The 16,588-nt window shown below is 45.4% G+C and overlaps 1 protein-coding gene across 1 annotated transcript in view; it reads left to right on the top strand.

Annotated features, from left to right (window-relative positions):
* Positions 1-16,588, top strand: part of ckap5 (cytoskeleton associated protein 5) — a 42,376-nt gene that overhangs the window by 11,478 nt on the left and 14,310 nt on the right. Inside the window, exons 11-33 of the mRNA XM_079223088.1 lie at positions 1,095-1,259; positions 1,572-1,700; positions 1,787-1,939; positions 2,068-2,169; positions 4,596-4,706; positions 5,274-5,366; positions 6,013-6,198; positions 6,343-6,437; positions 6,554-6,737; positions 9,331-9,476; positions 10,154-10,328; positions 10,602-10,715; positions 10,804-10,932; positions 11,589-11,783; positions 11,879-12,005; positions 12,863-12,951; positions 13,288-13,395; positions 13,920-14,042; positions 14,456-14,605; positions 14,685-14,888; positions 14,963-15,098; positions 15,213-15,406; positions 15,496-15,668. Coding sequence (XP_079079214.1) covers positions 1,095-1,259; positions 1,572-1,700; positions 1,787-1,939; positions 2,068-2,169; positions 4,596-4,706; positions 5,274-5,366; positions 6,013-6,198; positions 6,343-6,437; positions 6,554-6,737; positions 9,331-9,476; positions 10,154-10,328; positions 10,602-10,715; positions 10,804-10,932; positions 11,589-11,783; positions 11,879-12,005; positions 12,863-12,951; positions 13,288-13,395; positions 13,920-14,042; positions 14,456-14,605; positions 14,685-14,888; positions 14,963-15,098; positions 15,213-15,406; positions 15,496-15,668 — 3,281 coding nt within the window. The remainder of the gene's footprint in view (positions 1-1,094; positions 1,260-1,571; positions 1,701-1,786; positions 1,940-2,067; positions 2,170-4,595; positions 4,707-5,273; positions 5,367-6,012; positions 6,199-6,342; positions 6,438-6,553; positions 6,738-9,330; positions 9,477-10,153; positions 10,329-10,601; positions 10,716-10,803; positions 10,933-11,588; positions 11,784-11,878; positions 12,006-12,862; positions 12,952-13,287; positions 13,396-13,919; positions 14,043-14,455; positions 14,606-14,684; positions 14,889-14,962; positions 15,099-15,212; positions 15,407-15,495; positions 15,669-16,588) is intronic.

The raw sequence follows: 16,588 nt of genomic DNA, 5'->3' as shown, positions 1-16,588 counted from the left end.
CTTTAGTAAACTAATTTCAAGCACCAAAACAGTTCGACCTCCTGAGTAAAGCTATGTTTTCACAAGAGATATGAAGATTTTCCAAAATCTAGATTACATTTTTCAGCTTTAGAGTAATATTTCTCTTTACACTTTTGCCTTATGACAATGGTGCCTCATTATATAGAGAGCTGAGATTTTTCTGCAATTTTTAGATGTAAAACACGTGGGTATCTAAAATATGCAAGTGACTTTAAAAAGTGAATTTAAGAAATTATGTAAAATCAAGAAAATGACCCATGACTCCAAAGGGTTAAGGTCCATTTAAGAACACAACTATGCAGAACTTGACTGTCTCTATATGTGGCTCACGTGGTAGAGCGTTCATCCTGTAACCACAAGGTAGCAGGTGTGATACCTGTCGTCCTCACCTGAGGTTTACATTTGAAACGCATATCTTCAGCTCCGTTCACACTGAGCGTCCTCACCGCAGACGGAGGAGGACGGATCCGTCTTCACTAGCGGACGCCTCGGTGTCTCATGAGCTGAACCAGCAGCAGGAGTGGAGTCTGGGACGTGATCCACTTCCTGAAAGTAGATCTACTTTCCACGCGCAGGCTTAACCTGTTAGCGTAAACATTTACACCACATGGTGGTGTCGCCTACTGATCCAGACTGAGACCATTTAAAGGCTCAGGGAACCTTTTCAGTTCATTAGCTGATTAGAGAATCTACAATATTGAACTTATTCACAATATTCAAATTTTCTCATACTGAATTGAGTTTTCATTCGCTGTAAGCTATAATGATCAAAAACAAAAGAAATAAACGCTTGAAATGTATCACCGTGTGTGTGTGTGTAAAGTTTCACTTTTTGAATTACTGAAATAAACGAATGTTTTGATGCTATTCTAATTCATTGAGCTGCACCTGTACATAGATTATTCCTGCTGTTACGGTTTGGTCTTAATGTTCCCTCCACAGGGCTGCTGGACGCCTTGTGTGTTTCTCTACTGACTCCAGACCAGCTTCTAATGCATCTCACAAGGCGCCCTGATTTAAGTTGGGATTGTAATTTGATACATCTCATTTTAAGCGGACGTCTTCTTTTCCAGACCACTCTCCAGAACCTGTCGGAGGACATCCTGGCTGTGATGGACAACAAGAACCCCTCCATCAAGCAGCAGGCCTCCCTGTTCCTGGCCCGCTCCTTCAGGCACTGCTCACAGGCCACGCTGCCCAAAGGCGTCCTCAAACCGCTCTGTGCCGCGCTCGTCAAGGTACCGTCTGCTGGGAATGTTCCTCTGGCTAATGCCGTACATGGTCATACACTGTGGTTCAGTTTATTTTGTATAGCCCAAAATCATAAATACAAATTTTCCTCGGAGGGCTTTACAGTCTGTACAGTGTCTCTTCTACTCGGCTGTCTGAATATCAGACCGAATGGATAATACTATCATTGACATTACATGCAGTACTGGGCCACAGGAGATGACTGGAGGAAGTTCATCCAAAAAGGTGGAAAGACGCATAGCTCATTTCAAATGCATCTCTGAAAAGCGTGCCTGTTCTCTTCCTCCTTTCCATCTCAGCAAGTGAACGACTCGGCTGCAGAGGTGCGGGACGCCGCTTTCGAGGCTTTGGGTACGGCCTTGAAAGTGGTGGGAGAGAAAGCTGTGAACCCTTTCCTGTCTGATTTGGATAAACTCAAACTGGACAAGGTAAGGACCGGTAGAAGACGGGTGAATACATTCAAACCAGGAGAAGGCTCTCATTACCACGGTCCTTTTATTCCATGTGTGAACAGATAAAGGAGTCTGCTGATAAAGTGGAGCTCCCTGGAGGGAAGAAGAGTGCAGGAGGAGAAAAGAAAGCTGCCGCTAAAGCTCCTCCCCCTGCTGAAGCTCCTCCTAAATCCTCTGCCCCGCCCAAGAAGACCCAAACTGGTGCCGCCAGCAAGGTATGCTCAGAGTGATCACATGTAGACATCTAAAATGAATCAACAATGTTATGGACATCATGACCAATAACCTGGTGACATAAGTGCCTTCAGTTGTGCTACATGCGTCTTGTGTCTCTTCTCTGCAGTTGTCAGCCGGTCCATCGAAGAAGAGCAAACCCACCTCTGTAGTCGGTGGAAAAACCAAGAAGAACCCGGACAATAAAGAATTCATTGAGAGTGAACTGTCGGTAAGTCTGTGACAGAAATGATTCATATCATGAGTAGTATATGCATGGCGAACGGATACGACTACCAATAATAACAGTGGATGCAATAGAATAAAAATGATAATAAAAGCATTAATGGTGTTGGCAATACTAATAGCAATGTAACTAATAATGATAATAGCAGGAGGTGTCGGGCAGGACAAGGGTCCAGATAAAACCATGGTCCATGTACACCTGTGAGGAGAGAAAGCACAAAGACTCCGGAGAAGAAGTAGAACCAGTCCTATCTATAGCCCTGAACCAGCCCTAACTATAGACCTGAACCAGCCCCAACTATAGACCTGAACCAGCCCCAACTATAGACCTGAACCAGCCCCAACTATAGACCTGAACCAGCCCCAACTATAGACCTGAACCAGCCCTAACTATAGCCCTGAACCAGCCCTAACTATAGCCCTGAACCAGCCCTAACTATAGCCCTGAACCAGCCCTAACTATAGCCCTGAACCAGCCCTAACTATAGACTATATACTATATATATATATATATACTATACTACTAATAATAATAATATAATATAATAATAATATAATAATAATACTATATATATATACTATATCTATAGCCCTGAACCAGTCCTAACTATAGCCCTGAACCAGCCCCAACTATAGCCCTGAACCAGCCCCAACTATAGCCCTGAACCAGCCCCAACTATAGCCCTGAACCAGCCCCAGCTATAGCCCTGAACCAGCCCCAGCTATAGACCTGAACCAGCCCCAGCTATAGACCTGAACCAGCCCCATCTATAGACCTGAACCAGCCCCATCTATAGACCTGAACCAGCCCCATCTATAGACCTGAACCAGTCCTAACTATAGACCTGAACCAGTCCTAACTATAGACCTGAACCAGTCCTAACTATAGACCTGAACCAGTCCTAACTATAGACCTGAACCAGCCCTAACTATAGACCTGAACCAGCCCTAACTATAGACCTGAACCAGCCCTAACTATAGACCTGAACCAGCCCTAACTATAGACCTGAACCAGCCCTAACTATAGACCTGAACCAGCCCTAACTATAGACCTGAACCAGCCCTAACTATAGCCCTGAACCAGCCCTAACTATAGCCCTGAACCAGCCCCAACTATAGCCCTGAACCAGCCCCAACTATAGCCCTGAACCAGCCCCAACTATAGCCCTGAACCAGCCCCAACTATAGCCCTGAACCAGCCCCAGCTATAGACCTGAACCAGCCCCAGCTATAGACCTGAACCAGCCCCATCTATAGACCTGAACCAGCCCCATCTATAGACCTGAACCAGCCCCATCTATAGACCTGAACCAGCCCCATCTATAGACCTGAACCAGCCCCAGCTATAGACCTGAACCAGCCCCAACTATAGACCTGAACCAGCCCCATCTATAGACCTGAACCAGCCCCATCTATAGACCTGAACCAGCCCCATCTATAGACCTGAACCAGCCCTATCTATAGACCTGAACCAGCCCTAACTATAGACCTGAACCAGCCCTAACTATAGACCTGAACCAGCCCCATCTATAGACCTGAACCAGCCCCATCTATAGACCTGAACCAGCCCCATCTATAGACCTGAACCAGCCCCATCTATAGACCTGAACCAGCCCTAACTATAGACCTGAACCAGCCCCAACTATAGACCTGAACCAGCCCCAGCTATAGCCCTGAACCAGCCCCAGCTATAGACCTGAACCAGCCCCAGCTATAGACCTGAACCAGCCCCAGCTATAGACCTGAACCAGCCCCATCTATAGACCTGAACCAGCCCCATCTATAGACCTGAACCAGCCCTAACTATAGACCTGAACCAGCCCTATCTATAGACCTGAACCAGCCCTATCTATAGACCTGAACCAGCCCTATCTATAGACCTGAACCAGCCCTATCTATAGACCTGAACCAGCCCTATCTATAGACCTGAACCAGCCCTATCTATAGACCTGAACCAGCCCTAACTATAGACCTGAACCAGCCCTAACTATAGACCTGAACCAGTCCTAACTATAGAGTTTAACATCAGGACGTTTCCCTGCTGTTGAGGTTTGTGTCAGTCCGGGTCCCCACAGTTGCTTAAAGTCTTAAAACTTCCTGCATTTATGTAGTTGTTAACTACTGTTAGTGTGTAGAAGGAAAGACCTTTCCCTCTGAATTGTTTGGTGCCTCGTCCCGCTCAGACTCTGGTTGTGGCTGTTTTTTAAAATCTACTTCTGAAACTACAACTGCATCATGGTCTCTGGTTCAGTTTTAGCTTTTAGCGTTTCATTTAGTCAAAGCAGGAAAAGCGCAGGTGGACTTTATGATGAAGTTAATTTACCATTGAAGACTGACTAGGCTTTCAGTATATTGTTGGAGGTTCTAATGGGGTGTGTGTGTGTGTGTGTGTGTGTGTGTGTGTGTGGTCAGATTGAAGTGTGTGAGGAGCGCGCTGCAGGTGTACTTCCTGCCTCCTGTGTGCAGCAGCTGGACTCGGCCAACTGGAAGGAGAGGCTGGCCGGTGTGGAGGAGTTCCAGAAGGTGAAGTCTTTTCTTCCTTTGACAGCTTTCATTCATGACACATTATTCCACACATTTGTATTTGTTTGCATGAAAATGATGGTGCCCTCATTCTGTCATTATCCTCAGTGAAGAATATAATGCTCCTCTTAAACTAACTAAATAAAAGTAACTAAATAACCATTTGAATGCATCAAAATGGACTGTAAGTTACTGTAATGACCTTTTATTTATTTTGGGGAATCAAGAAGAGAATCTGCATATTAACCAATAATGAAAATAATCCCTGTAGCAGGGGTCTAGATGCATTTGTATCCGCACCCAAATCTATAGCTGATAGATAATTGATTATGAAATGTTGAGATTTCTCCCTCGCCCAACAGGGTACTAAAGCAAATATTGAAGACGTTTTTAACGTCATCAAAGTATCAATGGTTGAAGAAACACACATTGATTGAACACGTATTACGATGAAGTAAAGCTTCTACATGCATATTGAGGTCTGTTGGCGCCGTGAAAACGGCTGACTCGTCTTGTTATGCACTAGTATGCAGGAACATTAATGTCTGGATTGGTGCATGCTTCTAGGCGGTTGAGACCATGGACAAGGCGGAGATGCCCTGCCAGGCCTTAGTCAGGATGCTGGCCAAGAAGCCGGGCTGGAAGGAGACCAACTTCCAGGTAAGCACCGTTTCCTGGCGCCACGTGGCTCGTTGGGCTGCGGTGGACTGTCACTCTTAGCTGGAAGGAAGAATGATCTGAGGAAATGGATCGCCTCCCCTGAAGCGTCATCACTGCAACGCAAACGACTCGCTCACCTCCTTGTGCTCTGGTGTTGGGATGGATCAGTTTTATGCTAGCATTGTAGCTGCTCCATCAACACCCAAAATATCCTCATCTGGCCATAAATAGGCATCCATTTAAATAACTGTGATCCGTTCCACCACCGGTCTGTAATATAAACGGCTGAAACCTTCCAATACCAGTATCTGTGTGAACCTCAGGGCATTGACACCACAACACAACGTGACTCCCTCTGCAGTGGATCACTAGTGAGCTGTACTCTACTACAACAACAGGGTTTCACATAGCAGCTCTCAGACAGGGCGTGTTATTCTACTCTAGTTAGTTACTCTTCCTCACTGATGGCTCTTCTACTGTGACCCTCCTGGCAGAGTTGAAGTTCGTCCTCATGCACCTTTCTTCAGCCCACATTGTTGACTAAAGAGAAGCTAATACTGTGTCTCGGCTCCGCACACAAGGAGTGTGTTGCTTATTATCTCATGGCTTGCTTTAGACTCATTCTGCTGCCGTCTGCCCCGTGTAGGTGATGCAGATGAAGCTGCACATCGTGGCTCTCATCGCCCAGAGAGGACAGTTTTCAAAGACGTCCGCCTCCGTGGTTTTGGATGGCTTGGTGGACAAGGTCGGAGACGTCAAATGTGGCGGAAACGCCAAAGCGGGATTGACTGCTATTAGCGAGGCTTGCTCTCTGCCATGGACTGCAGACCAGGTTAGTCTTCATTAGGGATGCCGTACTGAAGAAAAGTACATTTTGCCCAAATAGAACTTGAAAATGCATTAAGAGCATCAGCGGGCCAGTGGATGTGGATCAGGATGGACAGACTGTATTCATAGCGCGTGTGTTGTTTCTCAGGTTGTGCCTATGGCGTTTGCACAGAAGAACCCTAAAAACCAGGCAGAGACTCTCAACTGGCTGGCTAACGCCATGAAGGAGTTTGGCTTTGCTGGGTAAGCTACAGTCATTATTATATCAATGCAATATGTGTAATAATCTTCAAACTGAGTCCAGCATTTGAAAGTGTTTTGGCCCCAGAAGACGGGTGAATATGTTCCTCCGCTCTCAGTATCAATGTGAAGGGTTTCATCAACAACGTGAAGACCGCTCTGGGAGCCACTAACCCCGCTATCCGGACGGCTGCCATCGCCCTGCTGGGAGTCATGTTCCTCTACATGGGGGCTCGTCTGCGCATGTTCTTTGAGGACGAGAAGCCGGCGCTCCTCACACAGATAGATGCTGAGTTTGAGAAGGTACGGGCGAGGGATGGGAAGGTCTTTTGTGGAATCTTGTGGCTTTTGAAGAGACAGACATGAAATCCCTTACCTTTCGGCGAAATTCGCCGTTTTGAAACCAAAATGTCATCCACGTGAATCATGTAGATCCGAAGAGTTTTTGTTTTTGGGAGGGAGGGGAGGCGGGGGGGGGGTCAACTGTCCGCCGTTTCTGAGATTGGAGTGGGACACAGAAAAAAAACTGAGGTCGTGATCATCTTAGCAATAGAAGATCTTTGACGTCGCGAGTCTTGGCCAATCAGCGTTAAGATGTCTACAGCGGCTTCATTTCCCTCCCACCAGTTTAATAATAGCAAGCTAGTCAGCTAGCTAACGCGTTAGCTAACGTTGTTGGAGAGACAGCGGAGAGTCCGTGGCAGCGTGTGACGTCAGACAGGAGAGCGGAGAGTCAGCGGCACTGCAGTTCTACCTACGACACCTCACTACATATAAGTTCTACTAAAGACACCTCACTACATATAAGTTCTACTAAAGACACCTCACTACATATAAGTTCTACCTACAGACACCTGACTACATATAAGTTCTACCTACGACACCTCACTACATATAAGTTCTACCTACAGACACCTGACTACATATAAGTTCTACCTACGACACCTCACTACATATAAGTTCTACCTACGACACCTCACTACATATAAGTTCTACCTACAGACACCTGACTACATATAAGTTCTACCTACGACACCTCACTACATATAAGTTCTACCTACGACACCTCACTACATATAAGTTCTACCTACGACACCTCACTACATATAAGTTCTACCTACGACACCTCACTACATATAAGTTCTACTACCGACACCTGACTACATATAAGTTCTACCTACGACACCTCACTACATATAAGTTCTACTAAAGACACCTCACTACATATAAGTTCTACTAAAGACACCTCACTACATATAAGTTCTACCTACCGACACCTCACTACATATAAGTTCTACCTACGACACCTCACTACATATAAGTTCTACCTACGACACCTCACTACATATAAGGAGAGGACGACAGAGATTTTATCCAACTTTTATTTTAATAAAAAAAAAAAAATGAGTTTCCTCTGTAGGGTGGCCGGGCTCCTGTTTATATTTAAGGGTTTAAGATCTACGTGTAGGAAAAAGTGTATCCTCTAGTTAATTATAATCTATAGAGTTATGTGGTTAGAATGTCACACAGAGAGAGATGTGCATGTTCAGGTTTACTGGTGGAAACATTATTCAGTGTTCTAGACTAACAGTGACGTCTCCTCAAAGTAAAGTGGTGTAACAGTATGACATAATATGGTCAAATAAAATAAAAAGCCTGGTACATTATACATATTATGGCATATAAGTGTAATATTATGAAGTGAAATGTAGTAGTAACAAAACAATATTCAGTATAGTATAGCAGTATTGCATATTGGAAGTATTAAGTCTACAAAATACATACACACACACACTACCGTTCAAAAGTTTGGGGTCACTTAGAAATGTCCTTATTTTTCAAAGAAAAGCACTGTTTTTTTTCAATGAAGATAACATTACATTAATCAGTAATACACTGTACATTGTTAATGTGGTAAATTACTATTCTAGGTGGAAACATCTGGTTTTTAATGAAATATCTACATAAGTGTACAGAGGCCCATTTCCAGCAGCTATCACTCAGTGTTCTAATGGTACATTGTGTTTGCTCATCATTGAAGACTAATGGAGGAATAGTAAACCCTTGTGCAATTATGTTAGCACAACTTAAAACAGTGATGCTGGTGACAGAAGCTTTACAACTGGCTTTCCTATGCATAGCATCACATGTGTGGGTCCATTATATTCTCAAAATGGCCAGAAAAAGAGAACTTTCATGTGAAACTCGCCAGTCTGTTCTTGTTCTTAGAGATGAAGGATATTCCATGCGAGAAATTGCGAAGAAACTGAACATTTGTCTGGGTGACCCCAAACTCTGTGTGTGTGTGTGTGTGTGTGTGTGTGTATGTATGTATGTATATGTATATATATGTATATATTATATGTATATATATGTATATATTATATGTATATGAGACAAAAGAATAATTAAAACCCATAATGAGCATAGTTTGTCAGCTTCTCGATGAGTGACGCTGTTCAGCACTGACTCGCCCGTCACTGCACTCAAAATGCATCAGATTGATGCTTTAAAATATGGAATATCTACATTTTTCTTATGGGGGAGCATGCCCCTGGCCCCCCCTAGAGGGGTAATATCCTTCTCACCTTTTTCACCCCTGACCCGTTTTCATGCCTGAAGAGAGCAGAGATGAGTTTAAGTTCCCTGTCGCAAAAGACTGTGATGGCAAGATAAAGTTGAAAATATTCTAAATATAACAATAAAAAACAAACAAATCTATATCTGTTAGAAATGGAGTGTCTTTGGATAAATACCTCCTACAAACACATCTCCCAGAAATATCTGTAGCTATGGATGGATGATATAAAGAAATGAAGGACCTTTCACCACTTGGTCATCCTGTGCAGGGAAATGAGAAAGATAAATAAGATCTGTGTTTGTATGCGTCCCTCAGATGCAGGGCCAGTCTCCACCAGCTCCAATCAAATTCACCAAGAAGTCCTCAGCAGAGGAGGAGGGCGACGAAGGAGAGGAACAGGAAGAAGATGGAGGAGGAGCAGTGCAGGACGTCATGGACCTGCTGCCCAGAACGGATATCAGGTAACCCTCTCAGCCTGCAGTCTACCACAAATACACTTAACTTCATACCGCCCTGTTTCTGACCATATGAACACGATGGTAATTACTGAACATAGTTCTCTTTTTTATTTGATGCACGTAATCTCAGGCTTTGAGGAACTGTCCATGAACGAGAAGACGGTTTGATCTTGTGAATACCGATCATTGATCACCATTACAAGATCTTGAATTTGTTTATTTTAATTGAAGGCCATATCTCTTAAATAATCCCGCTTGGACATGATGTCTGTACTCAACCCGTGTGCTTCACGCCTCACATTTAAATGGGTTGAAGTGACTGAGGACACATCGGCATGGACAGCTGGAGCCGGGGAGCAAACTGCTGATCCCCCAAACTATCGTTATGATATATCATTTTAACCTCTAGTAGTAATGTTAATAACACATTTAATTTGTATAGTGCTCTAAAAGGTATTCAAGGGACTTTACATGTTTAAAAACAAACAATGGACTCAATGAGTAAAGATGGATAAACATCTCCATGATATAATGTGACTCACTTGAACATCATATACTTACTCATTCCTCTCCACTGTCTAAACGTCCACTTCTGTTCGTTTGGACGATTGGCAGCTGTTGCGTTGACTGAAGTATTGTCTTTTCTCTCTCGCTTGTCTTTCTCGTTCGTCCCGTCTCAGTGACAAGATTTCATCTGACCTGCTGTCTAAACTTGGGGACAAGAGCTGGAAGATCAGGAAGGAGGGTCTGGACGAGACGGCGGCCGTCATCTCAGAGGCCAAGTTCATCACCGCCAACATCGGAGACCTTTCTCTGGCGCTGAAAGCTCGACTCGGCGACTCCAACAAGATCCTGGTGAGAGCAGACGGCTCGCTTTAGAACGAAGCATTACATGTTGTGAGACAGGAAAGCACAATCCAACGTGCTGTCCCTGGTTTCATTTGTTTTTGGTTCATTAACGGGTGCAGATGGAGTTACAAGGTTACTTAATGGTGATTGCACAACAGGGTTTCCTAACTAGTCATCGTTCAGAGGGACGCTATACATAGTTTAAGTGCATGTTTTGCCTTTTTTAATAACTTTCTCACAGTATTGGGAAGTTAAATGAGTTGTGTTTGTGGTCTCCAGGTCCAGCAGACTCTCACTATCCTGCTGCAGATGTCTACAGCCATGGGACCAGGACTCAAGCAGCACGTCAAAGCCCTGGGCTTCCCTGTCATCACGGTCCTGGGAGACAGCAAGGTAAAGCATCCACTGCTCGCATTGAAACGGACCTCGCAGCGTGACATGTTACCGACTGGTGGTGATGGGCGTCTCTGTTTCTCTGCAGTCTAACGTGAGGGCGGCTGCAATGACCACTCTGCAGGCCTGGGTGGAGCAGACGGGGATGAAGGACTGGCTGGAGGGAGAAGAGCTGTCAGAGGAGCTGAAGAGGGAGAATCCCTTCCTCCGACAGGAGGTACAGTGAAGCACACGCTCTTAACCGAGTTCCACCTATTCAGAACAGAGAAATGTTCTTGTACCTCCTGGGTTAGTGGTGTGATGGATGGCTGTCAGGCGCAGCTGAACCGTGGATTAATGACACAGTTTAACGTTAAGCATCAGTGTGAAATAATAAAGTTTTACTGACGATTATCATCTGACAATATTCAGTGAAATATACAATCTCTAACGAACGAAGGTTCAGTTAATTTACATGATGATGCGTTCAGGCTCTGTTCAGTGAAAATGAGTATTGGACAAAGAAATTATAATTTGTTCAAATGTAATCTGGTAGGTTAGAAACTGGAATGAATCTCGTTGTTTTCACATGAATATAAAATAGATATTAGATGAATTATGAGCTGTCTGACCTCCTCACGCTCAACCAATTTATAATGCATCTTTAAAACTAAGATTAAAATAGACTTTCATTTCTTATGAATGAAAAGAAACGCTGACATCAATGATCTGCATTTCGTATCGGTGGCAAAAGAACACGATCAGGGATCTCTAGAAGTTATATTTGCTCTTGTTTCTGTCGTGCGCTTTGATGCTCCGCTGCATCACCGCTAATCTCAGGCGCCCCACGCAGATGAGACTCACGCTTTTCCACGATCCCCTCTTCCTCGCCAGGTGCTGGGCTGGTTGGCGGAGAAGCTGCCGACCCTGAGGACGGTCCCCGGGGACCTGATGTGCTGCGTCCCTCAGCTCTACGCCTGTCTGGAGGACCGGAACGGAGACGTGAGGAAGAAGGCTCAGGATGCCCTGCCCACCTTCATGATGCACCTGGGCTATGACAAGATGGACAAGGCTGCTGGGAAACTTAAAGTACTTGGCTCATTGTGGCTAGCTTGATCTAAGTGCATGTTTAGTGAGTCAGAACCGTCTCATTAATGAACGCCTCTCTCCTCCTCTGCTTGCAGACGGCCTCCAAAGATCAGGTGCTCGGCATGTTGGAGAAGGCCCGAGCCTCGATGCCGGCTAAGCCCGCCGCCCCCGCCAAGGCTGGAGCGGCGAGAGGCTCTGCAGAGCCGAGCCGAGCCGCTTCAGGTCTGAGACTCATTCATACTGTCAAACCACAGCTGTGCCACCGTGTGCTAGTTTCACACGTCATGTGAAGTCGTGTTCGGTTTGACCGCTAATACAATATTGGATCTGTATTATTTGTCAGAATAACTGTATTCAATAAACTTCCATGTAAACGAGGGGTGGAAGGGATAAAGGTAAAGGAAGTACAGCGCTATGAATGTTCCCTTCGGTATCAGCGGCTGCCGATCGGAAACGAGCCGGTTTCATATTTATTTTTGCTCGTCACATTTCCACACCTGCGTTGCTGCATGCTAGCAGACCGTAACGCCACAGCATGTAGAGGAGACAGAAGGGTCACAATGGCACGTCCAAAATAAGGAACTACTAACTTAATCAGACCCTTGTTATATTGTATCTATTGTTATATTGTAGCCAACGGATGTTGTGTTGACTTTCATGGTGCGTTCCAGCTCTAGAAATGTAGATAAAGGAGTGTAAATTATAATGTTATCACGATGTGTTCAAATGTAATCTTGTAAAATCACCACTATATATGAATATAAAAAGTAAAAGAATATAGGTGATGACAATAATACATATTTTAGTTCATTAGCTGTTGGCCTATGAAAAAATATTCTGCTTAATATTCCTGAATCCGTAATATTTTCTGACGATTACGATATCCACATTTCATACGGTGACATCTTCCGTCCTCCCCACCTGATCCTCTGTGGAGGGGATTATGTTCTCTAAAGCAGCATGTGAATGCAGCCCGTTTACAAAATGGAAATAAAAAACCCAAACGTAAGCGTCTGGCGTCGCGTGTCGGCTGAAGGTCCGTTTGGCCGCATGGCGCTCACACACCTGTCCCTCTGCAGCCTCCAGGCCGCCGGCCAGCGAGGACGCTGTGGACAGCAAGCCTGAAGCCAAGAAGGTCCGAGGAGGAGGAGGCGGCGCTGGGAAGAAGGTACGTCTTCCGGACCATGTTTTTGATGTGTGCACACAGACGTTGTAGGAGCAACTTGATGCTTGAAGCAGACTTGGCTTCAGGGGGACATCGGACCAGATTCAGTCTCGTCTGATGTCCTGCGAGTTAAATCAATAATGAAAGAAGAGACCTGTTCAAGTCCAGTCTGACCCCTCTGATGGTTTGACGTTGTTAGACACAGATACCCCCACATTGATGTCTCTCCTGTTAGTGACCACCAGGCATGAACGTTTCACTCTCTTCATTTGTGTTGAAGCGCACCATTGCATTTCATGACGGTGAAGTGTAAACATGATGTGGTTCTTCTACTCCCAGCCTCCCTCCCCTCCAGAGGAACCTGTCCCTCCCCCTTCCAAGGAAAAGGACAGTAATGCTAGTAAAAAGCCCCCCGGCAAAGGGAAGGCAGCTGCTAGCGGTCAACAGGTAGTCCTTGTGATGAGATGCTTGCACTTCATCGACCTGCTGCTGCTTACTGAAGCTGCGCAGCAGACGTGGGGCGTTTATCAGAGGTTGACCCCGGTCTTCTCTCTGCCTGGACCCCGTCAGCTCTCTGCTGTCTAATCCGTGTCTCTATCACTAATACTGCAAGTGAACGCTTGTATACAGCTGTATAATCAGGAGCACATGGACACAGCCGTCAGGTGGAATGAGATGAACACGCACCTGCATTAACCTTTAACATGTATACACCTGCTAACACGAGGAGAATCAAACGGTGCAGTGCATGCACGCTTACAGAGAGGAAGCAGACTGAGTCACGTTTCAGCTTCCAGGTCCTCCACTGCATGAGTGTTTCTGCTCTGTGTTAACCCACACTGGGATGTTCAGCACCCTTTGTCTCCTGTTTCTTCTGTCTGGCACTACACTCCTCCGCCCTCCACTTAGAAACATGAGTGCACGCGTTGCTCAGAGCGCTTTGGTTCACGCTGTGCCGCCTCTCCTCTCAGAGTGCAGCCGGCAAGAAACCTGCTGCCAAAAACCAGAAGGACGATGAAGATAGGTCCGGGCCGATTTTCGTCCTCATCCCCAACTCCAAGGAGCAGAGGATCAAGGAAGAGAAGCAACTAAAGGTACATCTGGCATGTCCTGATGTTGTAAATCAGGCGTATGTGAACAATCCCTGTAAAACCCTTCACAACATGGATGGGAGTGAAAGTGGAACGTTTTAGCCAGAAAGCTCTTCTTCCATCACCAGATGTAGAACAAACCCAAACGGCCTGTGTTGCAAAATGCAATACATGTCTTAACACAGTGCGGGTGAATAGGTAAAGAAATGTAACTAGCAGACTAATGAACTTCCCAGGGGATTGCTTACATTAAGACTAATGCGTTTTCTGTCATATCTACTGGTAACTTTTAGTGTGTTTCGGAGAAATCTACGGCTGCAAATAGACAAAGTAGAAAAATAAACATCTACATGTGTATTTTGGACTCGTCTAAATAACTCTCCATAAATATTGCTAACCAAATGTTTCCGTTGCAGGTTTTGAAATGGAACTTCACCACTCCCCGAGATGAATATGTGGAGCAGCTGAAGACGCAGATGTCCACCTGCTTCGCCAAATGGCTACAGGATGAGCTTTTTCACCTGGACTTCCAGAGACACGTCAAGGCCATAGGACTCATGATTGAGGTAGATTGGTCTTACTCTACAAGCTGCACACTTGGAGTGGTTTGGGTGATAAAGGCTGCACGTGTGTTTTGTCTAACAGAGGTTGGAAAGCGAGAGCGACGCCACCATCAGCTGTCTGGACCTGATTCTGAAGTGGTTCACCCTGCGGTTCTTTGACACCAACACCACAGTCCTGATGAAGGTGCTGGAGTACCTGAAGCTGATGTTTGCCATGCTGAGCAGAGAGGACTACCACCTGACTGAGTACGAGGCCAACTCCTTCATCCCCTACCTCATTCTCAAGGTGAGCACGCCTCGCACTCGGATTGATAGAAACCACTGGGGAGCTTCTTCTGCTCACGGTTTCCTCTTCTGCAGGTGGGAGAGTCAAAGGATGTGGTCCGGAAAGATGTCCGGGCGATACTAGGCATGCTGTGTAAGGTTTACCCGGCATCCAAGGTCTTCCCTTTCCTGATGGATGGAACGAAGTCCAAGAACTCTAAACAGAGAGCTGGTAAGTCTCCAGGCAGAGGAACTGTCCAACCTGTACGTGTACGCCTCTTTAATGGCAAACTGTTTTGAAGAGACGTATTCTAACATTGTTTGTGTGGTTTCCTCCTGTCCTCAGAATGCCTGGAGGAGTTGGGTTGTTTGATAGAAGGCTTTGGGATGAATGTATGCCAGCCAACCCCAGCTAAGTCTCTGAAGGAGATAGCTGTGCACATCGGAGACAGAGACACATCTGTTCGCAACGCTGCCCTGAACACTGTGGTGGCCGTCTACAATGTCTGTGGGGACCAGGTCTACAAACTAATAGGAAATGTAAGTTAGAGGACATCATGGTCGTAGGAATCAACCCCAAAACATACTCGGTACACTTTTACATGCCTCGATTCCCCCGTCCTTTCCAGTTATCGGAGAAAGACATGAGCATGCTGGAGGAGAGAATCAAGCGCTCGGCCAAGAAGGCGGCGGCAGCTCCCGCCAAGCCGAGTGCGGCGGAGCGGTCTCAGAGGGAACCCCCGACTAACCCCGGGGCCACCTTCCTCCGCAAGCCTGCCCAAGAAGACCCCAACAAGCTGAAGTAGGTCCCCTCCGGCTCAGGGCCAAACAAAACCAGCAAGGAAGCCAATCATACTTGCTCACCTCAAACTCTATGATATGGAGAAGGGTTCCTCTAGCTCTCTGTATGCACTTACTGCATCTCCTGCGTACGCATTAAACAACTTGGATACCAGTATAGCTCAATTGAGGCCAGAAATTACATCTTGTGAGCAAGAAGCGATAAATTATGGCCTAGTCTTTGAAAATTGTTCTCTACACCAGCGGGTTCCTTGGTTAAGGAATGAATGACGAAAAAAAGGTTGGAAATGTTTTATTTTCAAAAATGACCGGATACATCCGTCTGGGCCCCTTGAGGTCACGTGATGAGTTACCCCAAAAATGAAACCTAAAAGTGTTTCAACTCTGCCGGTGTTCTGGATTAAAATCAATATCCTGAGATCACCAGAAAGCTCTGAGCAGGGTTTGTGAAGCTGGTTTAAGTTACGAGTAGACTGGACTAAAGGTTTAAGTTACGAGTAGACTGGACTAAAGGTTTAAGTTACGAGGAGACTGGACTAAAGGTTTAAGTTAAGCAGTAGACTGGACTAAAGGTTTAAGTTAAGCAGAAGACTGGACTAAAGGTTTAAGTTACGAGTAGACTGGACTAAAGGTTTAAGTTACGAGTAGACTGGACTAAAGATTTAAGTTACGAGGAGACTGGACTAAAGGTTTAAGTTAAGCAGTAGACTGGACTAAAGGTTTAAGTTACGAGTAGACTGGACTAAAGGTTTAAGTTACGAGTAGACTGGACTAAAGGTTTAAGTTACGAGTAGACTGGACTAAAGGTTTAAGTTAAGCAGTAGACTGGACTAAAGGTTTAAGTTATGAGTAGACTGGACTAAAGGTTTAAGTTATGAGTAGACTGGACTAAAGGTTTAAGTTACGAGGAGACTGGACTAA

Source organism: Taurulus bubalis (assembly GCF_910589615.1).
Source record: "Taurulus bubalis genome assembly, chromosome: 9".
Classification (NCBI taxonomy): Eukaryota; Metazoa; Chordata; class Actinopteri; order Perciformes; family Cottidae; genus Taurulus; species Taurulus bubalis.
Note: the sequence above shows the minus strand (reverse complement) of the source record. Positions and strands in the feature narration are given on the sequence as shown.